Here is a 20,902-nt window from a genome sequence, read left to right on the forward strand (position 1 = left end):
GGAGTGCTGTTGCTTACAGAGCATTTTTATTGGTTTGAGGGCGAGAGAGCTTATCACAGGCTTGGAATATTTCTGTGTGGGGGATAAGTTTACTGCGGAATTGGAATGTCCCTGGTCTGGAGGGGAGGCTATCTTGCGGCTGACATCTCTCCAGCTGCAGGGGAGCTTATCTCGGGGCTGGCATGTCTCTGATTGGGGAGGGGTTTATCTTATGGTTGGAATGTTTCTGGTTGGAGATGTCATTTGTGGTTTATGGTCATGCCGACCTGATGCCCTTTGGATTTAGGTAGTTTTTGATCAAGGTAAACCTTAAAATAGTGGTGCTTGTCCTATTGTCCTAAGATGGCAATGCTCTTGCTCGGTCACTAGCTCTTTGTATTTATATAGCTTTCTTTTTAAATTCTGTAGTCCTTAAAAGACATATACTGTGCAATTCTTTTTTTTTTTTTTTGAGATGGAATTTTGCTTTGTTGCCCAGGCTAGAGTGCAGTGGTGTGATCTCGGCTCACTGCAACCTCTGTCTCCCAGTTTCAAGCAATTCTCCTGCCTCAGTCTCCAGAGTAGCTGGGATTACAGGTGCACACCACCATGCCTGGCTAATTTTTGCATTTTTAGTAGAGACAAGGTTTCACCATGTTGGTCATACTGGTCTTGAACTCCTGACCTCAGGTGATCCACCTGCCTCAGCCTCCCAAAGTGTTAGGATTACAGGTGTGAGCCACCATGCCTGGCTGCAAATCTTATTTTTAGGATTTGCTGATACTTCCATTATGCCCATGGATATTATGTATTTTGATATATGTCCTATGCACATTTGAACTTCATAACCATGCTGCTATTGTTGGGTGTTTTTACATGTGTGCATTAGGTTAATTTAATTAAAATTTCTTAAGTTTTCTATTTCTTTGTTGATTCTTTTTTAACTTGTTATATCAGTTACTGAAGCGTGTTATACCAACAAGTAGACTTTGAATTTTTCTATTTATCCTCTTATATCTCTTGCAGTTTCCTTTATATATTTTGAAGGTATTTGTTAAATACAAATTCCTGTTGAATTTCATTCTATGAAATATATCTTCTTTATTTTTGTTGCTGCTTCATCATTTCTGTTATTAATATGGTTTCTTTGGCTTCCTTTTGCTAATGTAAATTAGTAAAATGTTGCCAGTATTTTGGAGTAGAAGTTATTTCCTTCCAATTCAGATTTGGAATTTTTCCCTCTGGAGCATGTTGAGATCCAATTCTTGTTTGCATCTAGAGCTGATAAGGGGTGGTAGGAGTATATCTTGAGGAGTCTATGTATCCTGTTGCAGGATAAGTTCCCAGCTGAGGTCATTATAAGGTCTCAAGCTAGAGGTGGCTAGACTTCTCAGACAGGAGAACTCTGGGCTCTTTCACTAGTAAAGGACACTCAGGGATATTTTGGAACTTCTTGATGTTCAAAATCATCCAAATTAACCTAGAATTCTCTATTGCAAGTCTCAAGGTTTTTCCTCTTCCCAATCAGTTTCTTCCCTTTCCCTTGACATATCTATGTATTCAACTTACATTGTGACTCTGCAATCATTCCAATTAAATTTTATTTTCAGTTAGCTTAGTTGTATGGCTGAAACAAAGGAGAGATTCTTTTAGGTTCACCATTATAAGCTCTCTGCACTGTGAATTTCAAGCCTTAGGCCTTATCATGCAAAATTTCCAGCATAATTAAATATATATAGCTATTTCACCTCTCAGTCTTTGAGGTACTCATAATTATCACAGCAGTCACTATATCCCCTTATACACTTGTGTCAATAGGGCAGTTCACTACAATCAACATTGAGTAGTAGCTAATTGTGATGTCACTACATGCCATTCGTCATTGGATTAGAATTCAGCAGTGTGTTTAAGACCAGTGTTGTGCCCAGATCAATCCCAGGTTCCCATTTTATCTTTCTCTTTTGATATCACTCCTAGTACCAAGTCTTGTGTCTGTCAATATCCTGTCCAGATAAGAAAAACCCACCAAGGAAAATCAATATAGGAAAATTTTAAAAAGTTATTAGAGGACTGAAAAATAAAATTCGAACACTGAGAGAGACCCAGAGGTAAGATTTGCCAGAAGCAACTACAGTATTATTAACTATATGCATATTATTGTAGAGCAGATCTCTAGAACTTTTTCATCTTGCATGACTGAAATTATATATTCATTGACTAGGAACTCCTCATTTCCCTAATCCCTCAGCACCTGGCAACTAATATTCTGGTTTTTTTTCTAGTAAGAGTTTTACTACTTTAGATACCTCATCAGTGAAACTATTCTGTATTTGTCCTGTGACTGGCTTATTTCACTTAGTATAATATTCTCAATGCTCATCCATGGTGCAGCATATGACAGGATTTCCTTCTTTTTAATGACTGAATATTTCTTTGTACGTATATACCACCTGTTTTGGCCATTCGTCTGTTGGGAAGCATTTAGATTTTTTCCACCTTTCGGCTCTTGTAAATAATGTTGCCATGAACATGGGAGTGCAAAGATATGTTCAAGAGCCTGATTTGGATAATTTGGATAAATACCTAGAAGCGGGATCAGTATGGCAGTATATCAGTATATGGTAGTTCTATGTTTATTTTTTTTAGGAACCTCTGTATTGTTTTGTATAGCAGCCGTGCCATTTTACTTTCCCACCTCCAACATTGGAAGTCACATTTTTTTTTTAAGCATGAGGATTTTATATGATACTTGAGAAGGCTTCTATAAATATAAAATAAAACATAAAATTAATTTAGGATAAGATTAATACATTTGAATTTTTTTTTTTTTTTTTTTTTGAGACAGGGTCTCATTCTCTTGCCCAGACTAGAGTGTGGTGGCCCAATTTTGGCTACTGCAACCTCTGCCTCCCAGGCTCAAGTGATTCTTCTGCCTCAGCCTCCTGAGAAGCTGGGACTACAGCCGCCTGCCACCACACCTGGCTCATTTTTGTATTTTTAGTAGAGATGAGGTTTCACCATGTTGGCTAGGCTGGTCTCAAACTCCTGATCTCAGGTGATCCACCCACCTTGGCCTCCCAAAGTGCCAGAATTATAGGTGTGAGCCATCATGCCCAGCCTGAATGTTATTTTTTTCTAAGAGGTAGATTTGTTTGTTTTAATTTTAAGTTCTGGGATATATGTGCAGAATGCGCAGGTTTGTTACTTAGGTAAACATGTGCCTTGGTGGTCTGCTGCACTTATCAACCCATCATCTAGGTTTTAAGACCCACATGTATTAGGTATTTGTCCTAATGCTCTCCCTCCCCTTGCTCCCCATCCCCTAACAGGTCCCGGTGTGTGATGTACCCCTCCCTGTGTCCATTTTTTCTAATTGTTCAACTCCCACTTATGAGTGAGAACATGCACTATTTGTTTTTTTGTTCCTATGTTAGTTTGCTGAGAACGGTGGCTTCCAGGTTCATCTATGTTTCTACAAAGGACATGAACTCATTCTTTTTTATGGCTGCATAGTATTCCATAGTATGGACACCTTAGCAATATTAAATCTTTCAGTTACATGATGATCTTTATTGATGTCTTACTGCATGTTCAGTGTTTTAAAAATATAAATTACAAACACTCTACAACCATGCCCAGATTTACTTATTTTATCAGAAAAAAAACTTGAGAAATTTGTAGATCAAATTAAGAGACAATAAGTGTACGTTGTTGAATAAAAAATTTTTAAGTTTCTGAAAAAAAAAAAAAAAGAAAAACTAACTTGAACTACACTATAGACCATATGGACCTAGCAGACATACACAGAACATTCCACTCAAAACGTCAGAATATATATTCTTCCCAAGGGCACACAAAATATTCTCCAGGATAGTTCACATATTAGGTCATCTGACCACAGTGGAATGAGAGTAGCTATCAGTAGTAGCTACTGATGAAATGAAATCTGGAAAATTCACAAATACACTCATTCATCACTTAACAGTGGGGACAAGTTCTGAGAAATTTGTTGTTAGGTGATTTCGTCATTGTGCAGACATCATAGAGTGTACTTCTACAAATGTAAAATGGTATCACCGACTATATTGGGTAGCCTATTGCTCCTGTGCTACAAACCTGTACAGTATGCTACTGTACTGAATACTGTAGGCAACTGGAATACAGTGGTAAGTATTTATGTATATAAACATATTTAAACATAGAAATAGTAAACATATGGCATAAAAGATTAAAAATGGTTCACTTGTTTAGGACAGTCGTCATGAATGGAGCCTGCAGAACTGAGAGGTTCCCTGGGTAAGTCAATAAGTGGTGAGTAAATGTGAAGGCCTAGGACATAACTGTACACTACTGTAAACTTTATATGTGCACTTAGGCTACGATAAATTTATTTTTAAAAATTTCTTTCTTTAATAATAAATTAAGTTTAGCTTACTGTAACTTTTTTATGTTATACACTTTTAATTTTTTAAACTTCTGACTTTTGTAATAGCACTTAGCTAAAGCATGAAAACGTTGTACAGCTGTACAAAAATTTTTATATCCTTATTCTATGAGCTTTTTTTCTTTTTAAAATTATGTATTTTTTCTTATTTTTTAAATTTTTTGTTAAAAACTAAGATACAAACACAAACATTACTATTTTGGGTTCAATCACCTTTAAGTTTGGATATGTGCTTTAGAAATGACTTTTCTTCTTGTCAAGTGGCATTCTTACTAAAATTTTCCTTTGCTAAGTAAAAATATACAAGAGAAACAGAATAGTTGGAGTTTTGATTGATTTGATTCAGACTAAATCTGACTGGTTCAGGGTGGCATTATTTCTCCCCTATATACAAACAAAAAATAAGTCCCCAGCTTACATAGACTAATGTTTTCTAAAAGATCAGCAACAAATCAATGACACTACGTCCTTTAAGCCATTCTTCCGAATTCCTCTTTCTGAGGCAGAGAGAGGGAGTAATAGAAACAAAGCTAAGATTTAAACTATTTTCAGTAGTAGAAGACATTTAAGGCGAAAAAGTGCACTATTAACAGAATTCTTACGTTCCTAAGTTATTGTCCTTCATAAGCCACTGCCAGCTAAGAATTAGTTACTTGTACTGAATCCTTCTCAAAGAGAATTTTACAATTAACTCACTCTTGTTAGTGGCTGTGCTACAGGATAGGTATCAAAGCAACCTATGGTATATGTATGATATATAGTAATGTAAAAAGTGCATCACATTCTTGATTTTCAGCTTCTCATAGCAGCAGGAATCTAAGACAGAAAACGGTTGTATTTTCATTCTTAAAATGCAATGATATCTAATGAAATGTATTCAAGATCATGAAAGGATCCTCCTCTCTGAAGGATAAATGAAAATAATAATAGACAAACGGGTAAACTAAAGACATTCATTCATAGTTACATATTAAAATCACTTTTGTTAACACCAAAGCTTTACATCTAGCAAAAGAAATTTTAAGAATAAAGCAGACATTACTAAAGCAGTATCCATTTTCACTCTTTGATTAACACCTGAGGAAAAAAAGATGTGCAGAAAGCTATATAATTTGTCTCAAGTTAGTTTGTTGATCTGAAGAGTACAATTTTGATATGTACTGAAAGTAAAACTAAATTGGAAAATAAATGCTTGTAACTTTTAATATGGCTGTAGAAAAGGAATACTGGCTGGGCGCAGTGGCTCACACCTGTAATGCCAGCGCTTTGGGAGGCCGAGGTGGGCAGATTACCTGAGGTCAGAAGTTCAAGACCAGTCTGGCCAACATGGTGAAACCCTGTTCTCTACTAAAAATACAAAAAAATTATCCAAGCATGTGCCTGTAATCCCAGCTACTTGGGAGGCTGAGGCAGGGGAATTGCTTGACCCAGGGAGGTGGAGATTGCAGTGAGCTGAGATTGCACCACTGCACTCCAGCCTGGGTGACAGAGCGATACACAATCTCAAAAAAAGAAAAAAGAAAAAGATAAAAGAAAAGGGATACTGCAGTATTATAAAATGGCTTTAGAACTCTGGACATAACAAAATTGTATGGATAGATAAGGAAGTCTGAATCAGCAATCCCATCACATATGAGGATAGCTGTTGTACAGTTTCTAGCCCATATAAAGTTAGTTTTTAAAATTGATTTTCTGTCTGGATGTTCTATCCATTATTGAAAATAGGGATTGAAGTATCTTACTATTATTTTGTTGCTTTCTATTTCTCCCTTAAATTATGTCAATATTTGCTTTCTATATTTGAGTTCTCCAACATTGAGTGCATATATTTCTAATTGTTATATTTTCCTGATAAATTGCACCCTTTATCATTATATAGTCTCACCGTTTGTCTCTTGTAACAGTTTGTCTTGCTTTTAGATGCATATTAAATTATTTTTACCACACACCAGGTATAGTCAAACCTGCTTTAGGAAGCTTCCGTCATTCTCTAACACAGATGCTCCAGGTGACTGCCCGTTCGGTCGGACCCAAGGAAACTCTCTTTTCATGCAGCCATCTATCAGCCTGTTTATAGTTTTCTCTTCTCGATAGCATCATCTACTGTGTCCTTGTCAAAACCTTTTCAGGCTTAGGTTTGTATATTTTCCCAAGCCTCTCATTTCTTGGGTGATTTCTTTCATCATTGTCAGTCAAATCTGGCATAGGTCAGATTGTGTCCACTAAGCTCTGCAATGAGGAAACTTTTTTGTTTAACACATCCTAAGAGAGGATTCTCTAATTCTGCCTGGACATATGGAACAGTTCAGCCCCCCATACATTAGGGGAAACCTATGTATCCAGTTATTAATATAATCATGAAAAGAAATAAATCATCTAGTCATTAATATAATCATGAAAAGAATATGAAAAAGACTTTCTTAGAAAATGCACTTAATTGATCCTTATTTATTCACTTCTGATCCATTTCCTCACAACCATATCTCTAAAAAAGAAGATAGTAGATGGCAAAGATATAAGATTATCTCCCAGTTGTTCCAAACTCAGCTCCCCAAGTGTGTCATCAAGTCAGCTACTTTTAATATTGTATTGAATTTCACATTCACCTTTGTTTTATGCAGGTTTTAACGTAATTGAAATCATATTAAGGACACTAAGCTTTCTTTAGCCAAAAATGTGAACACTTTACATCATTAACAAGATTTCTGCTATATTTTTCTACAAAATTATAGTTTGGTGATGTGGTAGAACCGTACATAAAAGAGCAGATAGTATACATAAATATTTGTATATGATGCTTATACAGAAGTTTACAGAATACTCATGATGCAAAGCAGAAGTTAAATTTAATCTGAACATTGAAGGATACTGTAATGTGGTTCAAGAATGAGGAAAGTTTAGATGGTTTAGATAAGGGTAGAGCATGAATAAAGTTCCTAAAGCAGAAGTGAGCATATGCTGTGTGTGGAGCTCATTGGATGGGGTTGAAGAGGCTGACCTGACATTTGCATGAGGGAGAGGGACAGAAAAAGAAAACTGGATAGACGTGGTGGAGGCAGAGTCAATTGACTTTAAGAGCCTCTTGGTGTGGTCTGTAACTGAGAGGACCTTGCTACTAAGCAGTTAGATCAAGAGCTTAATCCTCTGTGAGATCTACAGAGATTTGTTTCCTTTTACCATGTGAGGTGTCAATTCTTATATTTGTTTCTTGAGAGGGGCAATGCAGACCATTGATGACCGTGGCCATGGAAGGGACTGTGGGCATAATTGTTCATTTTGCTGGTAAGCGATTCTTGTCCATTAAGGAGAAAAAGCTCTAGTGGCAAGATGGAAGCCTTGGGAGTATGTGAGAGTAAAGGAAGATAAATATTTTTAAGGTTAGTAAAGATTTAAGCATGTTCATGTACTGGAGGTAAAGAGAAAGTAATGAAGGAAATGTTGAAGATAAATCTGATAGTAGTCAATCTTCAAGTCGTAGGTAGGACTATAGAATTCATAGCACAGATACAGGGGCTGTGAGCTGGAACTGGAGGAAGATACATCTTTCACTGAAATTGAATCCAAGAACCCAGGGAGAGTTAAGAATGACTGTAGCTACAGATAGGATTTTATTTTCAGCAAAGAAAGAGGGACAGAGTTTTGCCCTAAAATCTTTCATTTTCATTATTTGGCTACTGCTCTTCCAATGGATTTTGACTGTGACCCACAGTAAGAAATGTAGTTTAGTTTACGTTAAGACTCAGTGAGCATGAGAGTGTGCAGATATAAACAGATATGGAAAATTGAATATAAACTTTGGTTACAGTGTGTGAAGGTCTTACTAAGGATCTGTGTAAAACCCTCTGATATTTTTACGCAGTTGTATTTCATTTGGTTGTGACCCACTAAATTGATTTATAGTTTGTGACCTGAGTTTGAGAAACATAAAATTAGGCTGTGACTGTGAGTGAGTGGAAAGATCATAAGATAGGGTGTTGATGAGTTTTAAATTGTTACTGGAAGTAGAAGAAAGAGTTAATTACTGATTCAGAGGAAGATTCTCACAGTGGTTAAAATCCTAGTAATATTAGAGGAAAGGTCTTCAGAATATACCAGTTCACAAAATTAATGGGAAGGCAGTGTTTCCTCAAGACTTGTCTCTGGAGTAATGCATTGATGGCATGGACTGGCCTATCACAGATTCTTTGGAATAAGCTTTTGTATTATAACCTCATCATATTTCTGACAATACTTAATATAGGTTTTATCTTCTTTATAAGGCTTTTTCTTTCATGATTCTCTCTCATTTCACCCATTTCCATCTTAATATTCCAAACTCTGTGACATATAACAAGGATATTATGAAGAGAGCTATGGAGAAGAAATCTAAATTGGGATTTCACCTCTATCAGAGATACTTTTCCTAAGAGGTCTCACCTAGTAGTCCTGATTTCCTCTTGTGGCTTCTGGTGGTCATCCGTTAGTTCTGGAAACCCACACGGAAGGATACAGGTTTTCTTGACATCATAATGCTAAGGATGTTGCACATGCTCATTTGTGCTCTTAGAATATTGAGGCCACTAGTATGTGTTAACAGTGTGTCTCCCAAGTTGTTTTAACATTTTGATTTCAAATATTGAGCAAATTATCAACAACATTTTTAAGTGAAAGTCAGGATCTGAGCAAAATTAGCTTTTACTTGAGCCAGAATTTGTTTTCAACACTAATAAGGTTTTAAAGTCTACTCAAATTGTGGTCTTCTGAACATTATAATGAACGGACTCTAGGCTTAAGCTCCCCTGTGTAGCTTTCTTTGGAACACTGAGGTTGAAATCGGTAGATCCAGGTAACTCACCAGCCATGTGAAAAATAGAATCAAATCTGTATTGACATAATCAGGAGGAGCCTCTTATGATAGAGATTATGATGCTAGTGGGCTGTGTGCACTGCCCCAAAACAGCTGCCCCACTCCATGTTACCCCATCATATGCCTTCCTTTCTTGGAATTCCCAGGGCTTTCCTGCAGATAAGAATATATTATAAAGTTAAAAAGTCTTGATTGGAGGAGGTCTTCCAATACTAATAAGCCCTTGTAGCGGGGCTTTTTTGACTACCAATTTAGAGCAGAATGAGGTATACATAAAATATCTGGGATAGGAGATGGGAGATGGAGCAAACTATATTAAAGGAACAAAAAATGATGGGTTTTGGATGTGTGGTACACATGAATGTGCAGGTTGTCAGTAGGTTTTTGGTTGGAAGAAAGATTTGTGTCAGATGCCAATGTCTTTAAAATGAATAATTTTGCCTGGTATGACAGCTCAGGCCTGTAATCCCAGTACCTTGGGAGACCGAGACAAGACCACTTGAGTTTGAGACCGGTCTGGGTAACATAGCGAGACTCCATCACCACCAAAAAAAAAAAAAAAAAAGAAAGAAAAAGAAAAATTAGCTGGGCGTTATAGTGCAGGCCTGCAGGTCTAGCTACTTGGAGGCTAAAGTGGGAGGATTCCTTGAGTCCAGGAATTTAAGGCTGCAGTGTGCTATGGTTATGTCACTGTACTACAGCCTGGGCAACAGAGCAGTACTCCATCTGTAAAATAAATAAAATAAAATAAATACATTAAAATAATGTATGGAAAATGCCTTGCCATTTTACATGTTTAAAGAACAGTATACAGTGAATCTTTATGTATCTATCACGGAAGTTTGACAATAACTCAACTATGTTCAATCTGCCCCATCTGGAAATCTTATTGCCCATATGTATTAAGAGAATCCTTTGCATGTTATTGCTTCAAATATGGTCCAAATATAAGAATCACTTTGGCTTTTTTCTCTCTCTCCTCACTCTTTCCATCCCACCCACCCCATCCTGGCTCTTTCAGTTTTTATTTTCAGCACTGCAGCTCTGATGGTCCAGCTCCACCAGGACGCAGATTCCAGATCCTTAAAGGTCAGCCTAGCACCCTGAACAGCTCAGAGGGAGGAACCAGACCAGCAGTGCCTCATACCTTGTCATCGTCTGCTCTAGGCAGATGGCTCCATAATCACAGCTTCATGATGGCAATGGGTGAGCCTCTGGTGCACATCAGGGTCACTCTTCTGCTGCTTTGGTTTGGGGTGTTTTTGTCCATTTCTGGCCACTCTCAGGCCAGGCCCTCCCAGGGTTTCACTTCCTCAGAAGTGGTAATCCCTTTGAAGGTGATCAGCAGGGGCAGAGGTGCAAAGGCTCCTGGATGGCTCTCCTATAGCCTGCGGTTGGGGGGACAGAGATACACTGTCCACATGAGGGTAAAGAAGCTGTTGTTTGCCACACACCTCCCTGTGTTCACCTACACGGAGCAGCATGCCCTCCTCCAGGATCAGCCCTTCATCCAGGATGACTGCTACTACCATGGTTATGTGGAGGAGGTCCCTGAGTCCTTGGTTGCACTTAGTACCTGTTCTGGGGGATTTCTTGGAATGCTACAGATAAATGACCTTTTTTATGAAATCAAGCCAATTAGTGCTTCTGCCACTTTTGAACACCTAGTACATAAGATAGACAGTGATGATACACAGTTTCCACCTATGAGATGTGGGTTAACAGAAGAGAAAATAGCACGCCAATTGGAGTTGCAATTGTCATATAATTTCACTCTGAAGCAAAGTTCTTTTGTTGGCTGGTGGACCCATTGGCGGTTTGTTGAGCTGGCGGTGGTCGTGGATAATGGTCGATACCTTTTTTCTCAAAGTAATGCATCAATAGTGCAGCATGAAGTATTTAACATTATCAATATAGTGGATTCCTTCTATGATCCTTTGGAGGTTGATGTAATTTTGACTGGAATTGATATATGGACTTCATCAAATCCAGTTGCTACCAATGTAGACCTAGATAATGTTTTAGAAGAATTTGCTACTTGGAAGACTTATAACCTTAATAATCGACTACAATATGATGTTGCACATCTTTTCATAAAAGAGATGCAAGGCGTAAAGCTTGGTGTTGCCTATGTTAAAGGAATATGCCATAATCTTTTTAATTGTGGAGTTGACGTTTTTGAAGACAACAGGTTGGTCATTTTTGCAATTACTTTGAGCCATGAGCTTGGTCATAATTTGGGTATGCGACACGACACTGAATGGTGTGTGTGTGAGCTACAGTGGTGCATAATGCATCCCTACAGACAGTTGACAACTAAATTTAGCAACTGCAGTTATGCCAATTATTGGGATAGTACTATCGGTAGGGGATTATGTATTTACCCTCCTCCATATCCAGGGAATATCATTAGACTGAAGTACTGTGGGAATCTAGTGGTTGAAGAAGGAGAGGAATGTGACTGTGGAACCACACAGCAGTGTGCAGAAGATCCCTGTTGTCTGTTAAACTGTACTCTAAGTCCTGGAGCTGCTTGTGCTTTTGGATTGTGTTGCAAAGACTGCAAATTTCTGCCACCAGGGACTTTATGTAGACAACAAGTTGGTGAATGTGACCTTCCAGAGTGGTGCAATGGGACATCCCATCAATGCCCAGATGATGTGTATGTGCAGGACGGGATCTCCTGTAATGTCAATGCCTTCTGCTATGAAAAGACATGTAATAACCATGATATACAATGTAAAGAGATTTTTGGCCAAGATGCAAGGAGCGCATCTCAGAGTTGCTACGAAGAAATCAACACCCAAGGAAACCGTTTTGGTCACTGTGGTATTGTAGGCACAACATACGTAAAATGTTGGCCCCCCGATATCATGTGTGGGAGGGTTCAGTGTGAAAATGTAGGAATCATTCCCAATCTGAGGGAGCATTCTACAGTGCAGCAGTTTCACCTCAATGACACCACTTGCTGGGGCACTGATTATCATTTAGGGATGTCTATACCTGATATTGGTCAGGTGAAAGATGGCACAGTATGTGGTCCAGAAAAGATCTGCATCCATAAGAAGTGTGCCAGTGTGGTTCATCTGTCACAAGCCTGTCAGCCTCAGACCTGCAACATGAGGGGAGTCTGCAACAATAAACAACACTGTCACTGCAACCGTGAATGGGCACCTCCCTACTGCAAGGACAAAGGCTATGGAGGTAGTGCTGATAGTGGCCCACCTCCTAGGAACAACGTGGAAGGATTAAATGTGATGGGAAAGTTGGGTTACCTGTTATTATTGTTCCTTCTTCCTTTGATTCCTTTTTTATTATATTGCTTACTTGTGCTTTTTAAGAAACGTAAAAAAAGTAAAAAAGATGAAGAATAAGAGAAATGGGAAAAAGGAGACTACGCCTCATACTTCATTGTTGAATCTCCAATTTTTCTTTTAATAATAGAAAAATATGAAGGCATGTCTTACTGTTTAAACAAAACTTCATGGACATTTCATGTCAGGATCACAAGCATTAGATATCACAGCAAAGGATTCCTAGCATATTCTTACTTCTCTATGGTGTCTTAAGCAATATTAAAGGTTCATTTTCCCAGAAGTCATCTCTTTATGTTTCCTGAGAAAAGGCACAGAAAAGATAGTCTTGTACTGGTGTCCCTCAGTTCTAACCCTCCCCCTTTTTTTTTGTTTTTTGCTATACTATGTAATGTTCAGGATGTGCCTACACACCTCATTTCTGTTTGGCATATTTAGCTATGCTAAAAGGGGGCAGTAGAAGTAGCCTGGAGTGATGATGAGGGAGAAGGGAGCTTTCTTTCCTGTGTGCTTACCATGAATGTCACCATTATTTTGGCTGGGGCCATTCGCTCTGGTAATCACATTTGGCTTCAGATTCCAGTTCTGTTGTCACTTTTAGAACCCCTCTCATTTTTCCTCAGAAATACCAGCAGCAGCCCTGGAGTGAGCAGGGCTGTGGTCCTCTGACTTCTTAAGGCAGCAGCAGCTGTTCACTGTGCTGTCTTTAGAGGCCTGGGTCCTTACTCTGCAGGAAATGTTCTTTAATCATCTCCACTCTAGTAAACCTAACTTCTTTTTTCTGCTCTCCTGGCCCTAGGAATGTTAGGTGCCTTCTGTAGCTACTTTGTTGTTGTAGGTTGAGTTCTCTGGAAGCAAACACTGGATTGGAGTTTCAAGTACAAGATTTTGTTAGGGACCAACAGCTGTGAAAAAAGTCAAGGAAGTGGGTTGTACAGATGAGATGTATAAGTACAGGCATAACTTGGAATAATATAGGTTTAGTTCCAGACCACTGCAATAACAGGAAAATCACAATAAGGTGAGTCACACAAAATTTTGGTTCCCCAGCACATATAAAAGTTATATTTATGCTATACGGTAATCTATTAAGTAGTCAATAACATTATGTCCAAAAATGCAATGCCTTAATTAAAAACACTTTATCGCTAAGAAATACTAACAATCATCTGAGCCTTTAGTGAGTCATAATGTTTTTGCTGGTGGAGGGTCTTGCCTCATTGTTGATAGATGCCGACTCATTAGGGTGGTGGTTGCTGAAGGTTGGGGTGGCTGTGGCAATTTCTTAAAATAGGACAACAATTAAGTTTGCTACATTGATTGACTCTTCCTTTCACAAATATTTATCCAGTATGGGATGCTGTTTGATAAGGCTTTACCCACAGTAGAACTTCTTTCAAAACTTGAGCCAATCCTCTCAAATTTTGCCACTGCTTTATCAACTAAGTTTATGTAATATATTAAATCTTTTGTTGTCATTTCAACATTGTTGACAGTATCTTCACCGGGAATCAATTCCATTTCAGGAAACCATTTTCTTTGCTCATCTATAAGAAGCAACTCCTCATCCATTCAAGATTTATCATGACATTACAGCAATTCACTCACATCCTCAGGCTCCACTTTTAATTCTAGTTCTCTTGCTATTTCTGCAACATCTACAGTTCTTTCCACCACTGAAGTCATCTGTGAAGGTTGGACTCAACATCTTCCAAACTCCTTTTAATGTTAATATTTTGACCTCCTCACATAAATCAGGAATGTTGTTAATGACACCTAGAATGGCAAATCCTTTCCAGAAAGTTTTCAATTGATTTGCCCAGATCCATCAGTGGAATTACTATCTATGGCAACTATAGCTTTATGAACTATATTTCTTAAATACAAAGACTTAAAAGTCAAAATTACCCCATCCATGGGCTGCAGAATGGATGCTGCATTAACAGGCATGAAAACAACATTAATCTCCTTGTACATCTCCATCAGAGATCTTGGGTGATCAGGTGTATTGTCAGGGAAGAATAATATTTGAAAAGATATCCTTTTTTTTTTTTTTCCCTGAGAAGTAGGTCTCAACAATAGGCTTAAAATATTCGGTAAACCATGCTGTGAACAGCTATGCTGTCACCAAGGCTTTGCTCTTTCATTGATGGAGCACAAGCAGAGTAGACTTAGCATCATCCTTAAGGGCCTTCAGATTTTTGGAATGGCAAAGGAGCATTGGTTTCAACTTAAATACACCACCTGCATTTGTCCATAACAAAACTGTCAGCCTGTCCTTTGAAGCTTTGAAGCCTTGAAGCCAGACATTGAATTCTCCTCTCTAGCTGTGAAAGTCCTAGTCTTCTTCCAACAGAAGGCTGTTTCATCTACATTGAAAATGTGTTGCTTGGTGCAGCCACCTTCATCAGTGATCTTAGCTAGATCTTCTGTATAACTTGCTGCAGCTTCTACATCAGTACTTGCTGCTTCATCTTGCAACTTTATGTTATGGAGATGACTTTTTTCTTAACCGTCATGAACCAACCTGTGCTAGCTTCAAATTTTTCCTTGGCAGAGTTCTTACCTCTGTCCACCGTCATAGAATTGATGAAGATTAGGGCCTTGCTCTGGATTAGGCTTTGAGTTAAGGGAATGTTGTGGTTGGCTTAATCTTCTATTTAGACCACTCAAACATTCTGTGTATGAGCAGTAAGCTGTTTTGCTTTCTCATCATTTGTGTGTTCACTGGAGTAGCACTTTTAATTTTCTTCAAGAATGTGTCCTTTGCATTCACAACTTTGGCTGTTTGGTGCAAGAGGCCTAGCTTGGCTTTTGACATGCCTTTCTCATTAAGCTTAATCATTTTTAGTTTTTGATTTAAAGTGAGAAATGCAAGTCTCTTCCTTTCACTTGAACACTTGAGCTATGGTAGGGTTATAAATTAATCGATCAAATTTTCATCTTATATATTAGGGAATAGGGAGGCCCAAGGAGAGGAAGAGAGATGAAGGAATGGTCAGTTGGTGGAGCAGTCAGAACGTACACATATTTTTTGCTTAAATTTGTCTTCTCATATAGTTGGGATTTGTGGCACCCCAAAACAATTATTATGGTAACATCAAGGATGACTGATCACAGATCACTGTAACAGATATAACAGTAATAATAATAATAATAAAGCTTGAAATATTGTGAGAATTACCAAAATGTGACAGAGACACAAAGCAAGCACATGCTGTTGAAAAATGGTGCCAACAGATTTGCTCAACAAAAGATTGCCACAAACCTTCAATTTGTAAAACAAAACCAAAAAGAGTATCTGTGAAGCACAATACATTGAAGTGTGATAAAAATAAGGTATACTTGTATAACACAGCCTCAGCCAATGTGGCAGTGAACTCTGGACTGAATATTGCTTGACTGATTTGTCTGAGTTGGGTCAAAATGGTCTGGTCTTCATCCCTTCAGTGTGTTCATTCAGTGGATGTGGGAGAAGGGCATGAGCTTGGTAGGGTGCCTCTTTGTAACTGAGGCTGACCCCAAAGAGCTAACTCCTGGATGCTGTCTTCTGATTATAATTCCTGCAGATGGTCAGCAAGTCTTCTTGAAGGAGGATCCAAGAAACATATTCATATATTCTACAGTCCAATATTTGCACTGCTCCGACCCACTTTTTGATATATGTTGTGGGAACGATGCCTCCAGGATTCTGGTGGACATCCCTTTCTGTGGGAAACCTTAGAAATGGGAAGTTAATGGGATAAACCATAGTCCCTCTGTGACATTTGGGATTGACGCTGAAATGGATACTTTTTGTCTCACTCCTCTACTGTCCTTTGGTTTCCTTAACTATGTGTTATGACCCAGGTCTTTATCTCCAAAAGATGTGAGCACTTGGTCATCATGCCCTTCTCAGGCTGTGATTGCTGAAACTGTCCATTTATACTCACCATCAGGCCGGGGAGTACTAATAGGCACCTCAGGAGATCACCTGGGTTCTACACATATACCCCTATATTTCCGTCTTAGGAGCCCTGCCTCCTCCTGATGATTAGGGTCAATCACCTCTGTCAAGAATGTGATTGTCTTCTTTTTGGTGCAAGGACACAGTGAGTTTCAGCTTATAATTTATTGGGACTCTTAACTGTGCCCTGGTGACCCACGTGGGCACCAGGACCTTTAAGCTGCAGAGTCCAGACTTGCAGGAGGCAACAAGCACAAATCACCCCAGTGAGTCACTGTGAATGGCAGTAAGTGGGATCACTCCTGTTTCCAGCCCTTGGTTCCTGGACCAATGTAAAGATCTGTAGTTCAGTGCATACAATTCATCCTGGGGAATGGTATCCTATTCCTGTAGTATATTGCCTCGCAATAAGTGCTTCAGCTTTAGCTCAGTTGCCCCATCAGTAGGCATTTCCAATGCTTTATTAGGCTGGCAGCTTCTAGATTATGTTATCTGTTATACAGCGAGTATATACCATGTTCTTCGGCCCCCTTCCACAACTTCTTCACTGTAAAGTTGTACCTTGGTCTGATGATATTATATGGAAACAATAGACCAGTGGGTCAGATACACCAAATATTCCAAGATATCGGTGCTCACTGAGGCTCACTGCCTTACCTCAGCATGATAAGGCAAATTCATATCAAGAATATGTGTCTATTACTGTAAGAATGAACCACTGACCCTTCCAGGATGCTAATGACCAATTATAGTCAATTTCCCTCCAAATGTTCTTCTAGGAATAATGCCAGATTAGGTGATCAGCTTGGTCTTTATTGTTTGTTCGCTGATGGCACGCCTCTGCTGCTCCAGAGGCATACACTGTGATTCTTTCTCTGGGGCTTACCACAAACTCCACTTAACATCTTTTTCTATCATAGATACTTTCAACATCATAGGGTCTACTAGAGAGTATGACCCTAGTGGAAGATTGTTTGTATCACAACCTGGTCCTGGTGCAGAGTTCTTTCCTTCTCTCGTTTCCACTCAAAGATGACAGCATTATATGGTACCAAATATAAGGACCAGAGCAGTGGTCCTAGGTATCAAATTCGCTGCCTCCAGGAACCAAAGCAATCCCTAGGCATTGTCCTTCCTTCTTCATGGTAGGAAGTGCAGAAAGGAATAATTTGGCCTTTCTTTGGAAGGGATAACCCCGCGTATTCCTGACTCTTAGAAAACTAAAAATTTTACTGACACAGCATGTCCTTGATCACAATTTATTATTCTTCACAGAACTTATCTTCCATCCTCTGAGCTCATGTGTTTTACCAAAGTCTTCAACGTCATAACTACCTCTTGTATATCTTGTATACCTGGTTTGATCAACATGATGCCACCAATGTACTCGATCAATGTGATGTACTGTGGGATAGCTAGACAGTTTTCTCACTGTGTTATGACAGAGGGTGGAAGTATTATCATAGCCCTGGGTCCATAAGACCAATAACTCACTGTAAGTCAGAGCATTGCTAAGACTTTATTACCTGGTCCTCATATATGTTTTCATTCTAACAGGAAGGTCTTCACAATGTTCTGAGTACCTTGATATTAATGTCAACTCAGTCCCTGTGTTCAATAGTCTTGAAATGGATAGATATTCCCCCCTTCCTTTGCACAGCTATGTAAGTGGCCTTAGTTCCCTTTGGTGAAGGGCTGGGGGAGTCATTACTGTTTATATATTTGCAATGGTGTTATAGCATCCTGGTCCCAGGGCTCTGTCCATGTCATCAGGGAGTGAGTTCCAGGTTTGAAAGAAGTTCAAGTCCACAAACTGGGAAAGTGATTAGCTTTTGGGGAGGCAACTGCTTTTTGCTTCCCAGTCATCTATGCTTGGCTTCTTCTATTGGCATAAAGTAATATCCTTATTGGCTGCCTGACTATTTTGCCCTTAAGGATTTTGGAATCCTTCTACTGCCATCACCTTAGGTCTTGGCCGCCATTCTGATCTTGCCAGTCTTTATGGCTATTGCAGCTTCTTATATATTGCCTCCTGACCTCTAGGTGTGAGAGTCATACTATCACCACTGCTAGCAGTGAGTAAAGTTCTGTAACACCCCCTCCTACTCTGAGCCCTGGCTTGCAAAAACTCAATACTGGACCTTCTAGTAATGCCAGTGCTCCTCTTATTAGCACATTTTTTATGCCTTCGGTAAATGGTGTATTTTATGGACATTCCTATGGAACATTATCATCTAAAGGCCCTGTAGAACTTCAGCATGCCCATTGCCATGAAGCTTTTAATCCCATAATCATTTATTATGGCAATTCTGGCATTCCAGCTTCACTGTATGGGCATTACTTTTTCCATTGCTTCTAGAAGCCATCCCAGGAACAAATTTGCACCATGCCCTAGGGTCCTTGCCAAGGTGTAAAATCCTATATCTTGGGAGAGTGAGCTTTTTTCTCTTCCTAATTTTATGTTTGCTATTTGATGATGCATCTCAGAATGAAATACCTTTTCTCTGAGCATGCTGAGCACTTTTCCAGTTGATTATGCTGTGACTGAATCTTAGCTTTATGCCTAGTGGCCAAAAGAGGCAGTGGGGGAAGACTCTGCAAGATACCCATTGCCTCAGAGTGGAGTGGCCTCTGCATTCTCTTTCACTATTCTGGGATGAATCACTCCTGCAGATGAGTATATGGAGCATGAGTTCAAGGGATCCAGTCAGATGTTCCCATCCTGTGTGTCAGAGTCTCAAGTTTTTTCCACCAAGGTCCTGATTACAGCGCTCTCTTGATTGGGCATTTAACTTTTTTTTTTTAGGTTCAGCTACTTGGATTTCTTTCTCCTCCCCTGGAAGGAAATGAGAGCCACTTTGTATGCAGTCAGAAAGGATACTGACATTCATGCCTGGATTTTAATTGCCTGTTGCTCACCATCAGCTGTTCAGTATCTTGCTGTAGTACATCAAAGACACTTAGCAATAACTCTTCAATGCTTTTATTCTTATAACTCCAATTTCCTCCTTACCTCTTGTAGTCGGCAGAATTCTAAGATGCCCCCCCTCACCAACCCTGCCTTGCATCCCATCCTCCTGGTATCTGCCTTTATGTATTCTTCCCTCAAGCTTGAGTGAGACCTGAGATTTTGCTTCTAAGTTAGACTATGGCAAATGTCGGAATTTTGCAGATGTCATTAAGGCCCTTAACTAATTGACTTTAAGTTATTCAAAAGGGAGATTTTCCTGAGTAGGTCTGACCTACCAGATGAGCCCTTTTAAGAAGGGTCTGGAGGTAAGATTTAAAGCTGCAGACACTTCTTTTCCTAGCTTTGAAGAAGCTATGAGTTCTACAACTGCCAGAAAATGAAACCTGCGACATCCTGAATGAGCTTGGAAGAAGATGTTTTCTTTGATGAGAAATACAACTCAGCTAGTCCCTTGATTGTAGCTTTGTGGGACCCTGAGCCAAAGACCTAGCTAAGCCTGTCCAACTCCTCACAAATAAAAACTGTGAGATAATAAATGTATGTTGCTTAAGATGCTAAGCTTGTGGTAATTTGTTATATAGTTTGGAAAATGAATACAACTCAAACCCTTGCTCCATCTCATCTGTTAGTGATTTCTTCCCCAGTGGCACATATTCCAAGTCACTACTTATGAGAGCTTTAACCATTGGAATACCCACCTTGTGCCAGGGGCTATTTGTGTTCCACCTATCACCAGAAATAGAGTCCCTCTTACCAGTTCTTGGGGGCAGGCTAACTCACTGCAGCTGTGTCAAACCATGAAGTAGTAGAAAGCTCAAGGCTGGCTGCTGACTGCAGGGGCACCTTGTCCTTCCATGAGAGGGAATCTGGGCTTCTCACCTTCTGTTACATTTTTCTTATCTTGCGTTTCCTTTCCACATTTCAGTCCTCTAATACTTGTTTAGCCACGTTTGTATTTAACCATTCTGTGTATTATTGCTTTTAAAGTAACATATGCTTTGGTTTTCCTATCTGGGTAGTGACTCATACAGCATGTTGAATATATTCTTTAAATTTTTAGCAGGCATGGTGTCCTTTTGTCACTCTTTGGCTTCACGGTGCTCTCGTGTGATCCTTGAAGTCTATAGACCTGCATGGGGAATTGGCTTCTGGGAAGCCTACCAGGTAGCTGGGATTCACCCATTCAATTCCCCTCAAAGTTGTTATGTAATTCAAGCCGATAGAAGTACGTAGGTCTTTACTTCCTCAGAGGGCCTAATCCTAAAGTGACTAAGGTACTGTTGTCATAACCTTAATGGGGACGCAAGCACAGAGAGCAAGACAGAAACCCCCTAACCAACATTAGGGGACAAGCTAGCCTCTAATCTCAGGAGAAAGTGGAAAAAATGAAACTTACACATAA

General features: G+C 39.2%; 1 protein-coding gene and 1 long non-coding RNA gene across 2 annotated transcripts; both read left to right on the top strand.

Annotated features, from left to right (window-relative positions):
• Positions 1–9,977: 9,977 nt before the first annotated feature.
• ADAM20 (ADAM metallopeptidase domain 20) lies at positions 9,978–13,797 on the top strand. Its single transcript, XM_032245745.1, has one exon. The coding sequence runs from the start codon at positions 10,463–10,465 to the stop codon at positions 12,641–12,643; it is 2,181 nt and encodes a 726-aa protein (XP_032101636.1). The 5' UTR covers positions 9,978–10,462; the 3' UTR covers positions 12,644–13,797.
• Positions 13,798–15,418: 1,621 nt separating this feature from the next.
• On the top strand, positions 15,419–20,058 carry LOC116528506. Its single transcript, XR_004259071.1, has 2 exons — positions 15,419–19,461; positions 19,736–20,058. It is a non-coding gene; the product is annotated as an uncharacterized LOC116528506 (long non-coding RNA).
• The last annotated feature ends 844 nt before the right edge of the window (positions 20,059–20,902 follow it).

Source organism: Sapajus apella, unplaced genomic scaffold (genome assembly GCF_009761245.1).
Source record: "Sapajus apella isolate SASKATOON/1434 unplaced genomic scaffold, GSC_monkey_1.0 scaffold59, whole genome shotgun sequence".
NCBI classification, from domain to species: Eukaryota; Metazoa; Chordata; class Mammalia; order Primates; family Cebidae; genus Sapajus; species Sapajus apella.

Excerpts from the sequence above, each read along its gene's own strand:
- ADAM20 (XM_032245745.1), top strand. The coding sequence starts at position 10,463 with ATGATGGCAATGGGTGAGCCTCTGGTGCACATCAGGGTCACTCTTCTG.